We start from the raw sequence: 5,359 nt of genomic DNA, 5'->3' as shown, positions 1-5,359 counted from the left end.
ATATATAAAGTTTGTCATGGGATTCAGCTTTGTTTAAGTTACAATGCCTGCATTCAGCATAAACAGGCGTGCACCCGCTACCTGTTTGGATATGCCTGTTTGCACACACACACAAAATAAGCTCATCCTTCAACATTACACATCTGTCAAAAAGTTATCTCATATCTTGATATGCTCGCAGGTCATTTGTGTTCCTCTGTCAGAGTAAACACAATCCGGTGAGGATCCGTCCTGATTTGGCTGCACAGGGACCATCATTATGTTAAAATAGGCCACGTCTTCATACAGTCAATTAAAGATCTGCACGAGTGCCCCCGAGCACAACATCATTTCCTTCATATACCTCTAAACCCCCGGGTTTTAACTCGCTATTTGCACATCTTGCATGCCATAGAGCTTCAGTCAATCCTCTGACCTATCTATTTGAAATCATAATAATATAAAGGAAATTCTCTTCCCCCCCCTCCCCAAGTGCTGAATCCCTGAGAGAATAGGTGACAATGCTGCTCAAAGAGACACTTAAATGCACAAGTGGCGTTCTGTGTTATTTAATTATGTCCCTGAATTAAATGAAGTATTATCTTCCACTGTGATCTCTCTCTCTCTCTGTGTCTCTCATTTCCATAATCAGACATAAGGGCCAGGGATCGGAGGAGCAGTGCATGCGCGGTGGGGCATGAGGGAGGGGGGGGATCTTCCCTGTCGGGCCCCCAGTCTTCTCCCAGTCCTCCCATTCAGTCCAGAACATAAAAAGCCAGTGGCTGCCCCTCTCCTCCACTCAGACCAACCACTCAACCATATGGAAGTCCGTGGATTTAAATTATTTAGTCTAATCGCTTCATTACTTTTTATGTAGGACTATCCAGCTAATCCCTTTAATTTGGACACTTGATTCTCACCCACAATCCCCTCGCTGCCATCTATAGGTTATAGCCTCTATTATCATAAGCTCCTTTAAAACTCTGGGAGAGTTTAACTTGTTCTCGTCTGTAGAGACTAAAGATGCACCGATCAGGTTTGTCCCAGCTGGAACCAATTTTTGGTTTTCTTTGCGAGACCAGGCAGTTATGATTCATATGTTTTGGTCTAAGAACTAAAATGCTAAATATAAAAATTGTAACTCCAACAGCAAATTAAAGATTCACAACATTATCCTCATGTAAGCATCAAAGTGTAATTATTTGTTGAACCACAGAAGAAAAAAAAACTGGATCAAAGTACATATAGTTGGATCATACATTCATAAATTTAATATTGTCACGAAAACGCACTTTTGCCAAAAGTGAGATTTCCTCAAAAAAAAAAAAAAAATCACCACCTCTTTATAACAAAAATCTGATTCAGGCAAAAAAAAAAATAATGTTTTGTTTTTTTTTTAAAAATCACATTTGGCAAAAAATTACATCATTCCGTTTATTTCTGTAGCACCAATTCACAACAAATGTCTCGTGGCACTGTACAAAAAACAATCATTTCAGTTCAACTCCACATACATTCCAACTGATCCTAGTTATTATCCAACAGTTCAGGATGCTCAAGTAATTATCCAAAGTAGTTTAAAAAGTTTCTATCTAAGGAAACCCAGCAGACTGCATCAAGTCCCTACCTCAAATCGTTCACGAGTTACTTTTGAACATTGGCCTGTTCCAACGACCGGCCCGACAGATCGGTGCGTCTCCTGCTGCAGCTCAAACAGACCCGCGCTATTAATAGCAAACATCCAGATTTGCATAATTCTAATCATCAGTTACTGTTATCATTATTTAACTGCAGCGTACGGACCATTAGGGTCACACGTATGAGCATGCTTGTCCCCAGAGTCCCAACAGTCAGCGGAGCACATAATGAAGGCTGTGGTTATCTCTGATATCTGCACAAAAGAAAACACTTCCTAATCTACCTTTTGATACCACCAACTGCTTCTACTGTTTTGTTTCTTCTAAATAAACCTTCCTATTGGGGGTAGAATCTGTGCAGAGTAAAGGACAACCAGAGGAGGAGAGAGGAGAGGAGAGGACGGGGGTCCCGATAAGCAATGTGCACTCATGTCTAAGGAAAAACACTGACAAGACGAGTAATGAACCGTGAACCCTACAGTGGAGAAACCACAGTCTGCAGCCCCTCAACGCTGCACTCTCCTCTCAGCTCCACGTCACCCAGGAGCTTTGCTTCATTTCTGGCGGTGGGTGGAGGGGTAGGGGGCTGAGAGGGGCTGGGCGGGGGGCTTTCCAAAAAAGAGAGAGAAAAATGAAGAGGGGCTCTAAATTAAAATCGACATGAAGCAGGTCAAGTTGACGGCGATTCTTTGGCGAGGTAATCTCCTCAGGTCGGTTCCGGGTTCAAGTCTTAATGGACCAATAATAGCAACATTATTCAGATTTTTCTTCTTTCATTCCGATGGATGGAATGTAAAACGGGCTTTAATCATATGCAAATAACAGAAGAGTGAGGCAGTGACCCAGAATAGCTGAAGAGCCAGCAGGGAGAGAACACGCGCACACACACACACACACACACACACACGTGCACACACACACACACACACTCACACACACACATGCATATACGCCGTTACAGATGGAGAGACGCAGCTTACCTGGTCCAACGCCACCGATCTTGTGATTTCCTCGTTGTCTGATTTGGACCCCCCCTCTCTGTCGTCTATGACCAAGTCGATGGGCATCTTGCCTTTCAAGCAGCTGATGTACCGGTGACAGAAATTATCACACAGCTCGTGTACCTGCAGGGAGGGGAGGGGGAAATCACACAGCAGTGCCATGATTTAAAAACATCACACACACACACACACACACAAAAAACAAAAAAAAAACATCAAAAATCTCTGGAGGCAAAAAATATGTGATAAAACCATTGAGTGAGCACTGTAAAAAAAAAAAAAAAAAAAAAAAGGTTTTGTTGTTTTAACAGTAAAATGACAAACATTTCTTCAGTGGGGAAATAATGTTCAGTAAGTCATTGTGGAGAAAAGTAGCACTGATTTGCAATACTTTCTGGCAAGAATCATGTTAATATTAACTAAGCAGAAAAACAACTAACACAGTTTTGAAACGATGTGACTTTAGGGAAACACATTTGAATTCGTGATAATCCTTTCAGGTTTTACATGAGCTTAACACACCTTGCTTATTATTCACTTTAATTCAAAACTATAATAGTTATTTTAACAATAATCGGGGAAAGATTTGGCTCTACTTTTGTGAGCATTAAAAAAAATCAACTTTCAACAAGCTTATATTAAATTAGCAAGATATTAAAAGTTGTACGTTAGTACTCCAGCTGTAAAGTTTGGTCATTTTAAACAGTGTTTTGGATTTCTATTGGCCACTGATTTAGGCGAACGCGCGGGTCCAAGTGAATTTTGGCTTTCATCAAGTCAGAGGCTGCTGCTGCTGCTGTGTGACTTTAATTTCTCTCCACTCAAAATAGAGATATCGTCGAAAATTGACAGTGACAAGAGGGCTCAGAGGCTACAACACACTCAACACCCGTGCTAAATTCATCATCGGTGCCCCGGGTAGTGGCCATTAAGCCGAGGACGACCCGCTTGACTGACATTTAAGGTAAACTGTTTAATGTCGTCTCAGAAGGGCTGTATTCTCACCGCTGGGGCGAAGCATCCCGACGTGATTTTCTTGGACTAAGGAAATCAAAACTGTTTGCTTCTTTTCAATCTGAGCGCGAGATATGTGTGCAGATCGAGAGAGAGAGAGAAAAAAGAAAAGCGTAGTATTAATTTCTCAGAGTTAAAGTTGACGGCGGGATTTCAGCGGTCCATCTGATACAGAAACAAATTAGACCATATCACACTCATCGCTCGGTCTACCCACAGATGGCCGCCTGAGGGCCTTCTGCCCTCCGCAAAGAATCAATTCTGGGGAAAAAACCCGCAAAGTTTGCCTACATGTTTCACCTTGCGTGCAGTCGCTTGCCAACATTAAGCTTCATTAGAGATATTTGGGCACAGAGAGTATCCGTTCCAGTTGTAACAGCTTGCGCCGTGATTAAACTACACAAGAAAAAAAAAAAAAAAAAAAAAAAAATGGCCGCATGATTGATTTCGACGCTAATTATAACCGACTCGCAAAAATACATTTATGCAGATACAGCCCATAGGTCTGAAGTGGCATGCTGGACAGAAAAAAAAATGGTGATGGTAATATTACCTTCTCCAGCTCCAGAAGATGAAATCGTAAAACTTGAATGGCTTGAATCATCTGAAAAATTAAAATAACAATAAAAAAATGAGCACTTCACATCTCTTGATATTAAACACGCGCGTTTTTCCTCAATGCAAGTGGCTGCAGATGAGCGAAATATTCATACGAATGGATTTTTATGTGGAAGTGATATTAAACTTGGACGTTATTGCAATGTGGGACGTGCAAGAGCGCAGACTGGAGCTGCAATAAGCCTCAGAGTCAGCGATCTATTAGCCTCCACTCATCTAATCTAATGATTAAAAAAAAAAAGAAGAAGAAGAAGGAATGTTGCTCTATAACATCACATTTAAAACATCAAGTGGTTAAGAAAAGGCTGAACAGAATAACTTTGCCGAGTTCAAAGGCAGCGGCCCTTTATGTGCACATACAACCAGGGGCCATCATCATATCAAACAGCACAAATCGGGGGGTTTTGGGCGAGTGGAGGGGGGGAGACATGATGTGCAATCCCATTTTAAGTTTTCAGCACCACGTGGCTCTGTGGCGAATAGGAGCAGCCCGCCAGGAGACGTCCCGACAACATCCAGAAATACTATCTGAAATGTGCGACATGTGACAATTGGATTTCTTACCAGATTATCCAACTCTGGATTTGATGAAAACAGAGGCTTTTCTGCCCGAATCTGCAAGCAAAATGAACGCCTTCAGAAAAAACGCATGGACATAAAATAGGTTCGCTTTGGATTAATGATGCATAGCACTTTTGAAGAAAGAAAGAAAGAAAGAAAGAATAGAATAATATTTGCGCACAGCTGAAAACTTTAATGATCTTCTTTCCATGAAAAAGTTATAAAGCAAGAGGCACTTAGCCATAGGAGCTCAACCGGTATGAACATGCAGCAAAAGAAAACAAGAAAGAAAGAAAAAAAAGTCAAACTTTTTTTTCTTTTTTTTTTTTTGTCCTGACCTGCTTTGCAAACACCGCTATGTCTTCATTGAAAGATTCCGACGAACAGACGTCTCCTCCCGCCACCCCGGGCTCTCTGGGGGTGCAAGTCGCTAATTCACATTTCTCAAAAATCAGTGCAAGCAAGGGGAACAGGGGGTGCCTGGAAACACACACACACACACACACACACACACACACACACACACACACACACACACACACACACACA

The 5,359-nt window shown here is 41.7% G+C and overlaps 1 protein-coding gene across 2 annotated transcripts in view; it reads right to left on the bottom strand.

Annotated features, from left to right (window-relative positions):
- meis1b (Meis homeobox 1 b) overlaps positions 1–5,359 on the bottom strand; it is a 115,023-nt gene that overhangs the window by 105,681 nt on the left and 3,983 nt on the right. For both annotated transcript variants that reach the window (XM_007551083.2, XM_007551085.2), the window contains exons 3-6: positions 5,149–5,290; positions 4,814–4,864; positions 4,185–4,235; positions 2,597–2,740 (exon numbers count right to left, since the gene is read on the bottom strand). In XM_007551083.2, the coding sequence (XP_007551145.1) occupies positions 2,597–2,740; positions 4,185–4,235; positions 4,814–4,864; positions 5,149–5,290 (388 nt within the window). The remainder of the gene's footprint in view (positions 1–2,596; positions 2,741–4,184; positions 4,236–4,813; positions 4,865–5,148; positions 5,291–5,359) is intronic.

The sequence above is a fragment of the Poecilia formosa genome, unplaced genomic scaffold, assembly GCF_000485575.1.
Source record: "Poecilia formosa unplaced genomic scaffold, Poecilia_formosa-5.1.2 Scaffold40, whole genome shotgun sequence".
Classification (NCBI taxonomy): Eukaryota; Metazoa; Chordata; class Actinopteri; order Cyprinodontiformes; family Poeciliidae; genus Poecilia; species Poecilia formosa.
This window is presented reverse-complemented; position numbering and strand designations above follow the sequence as displayed.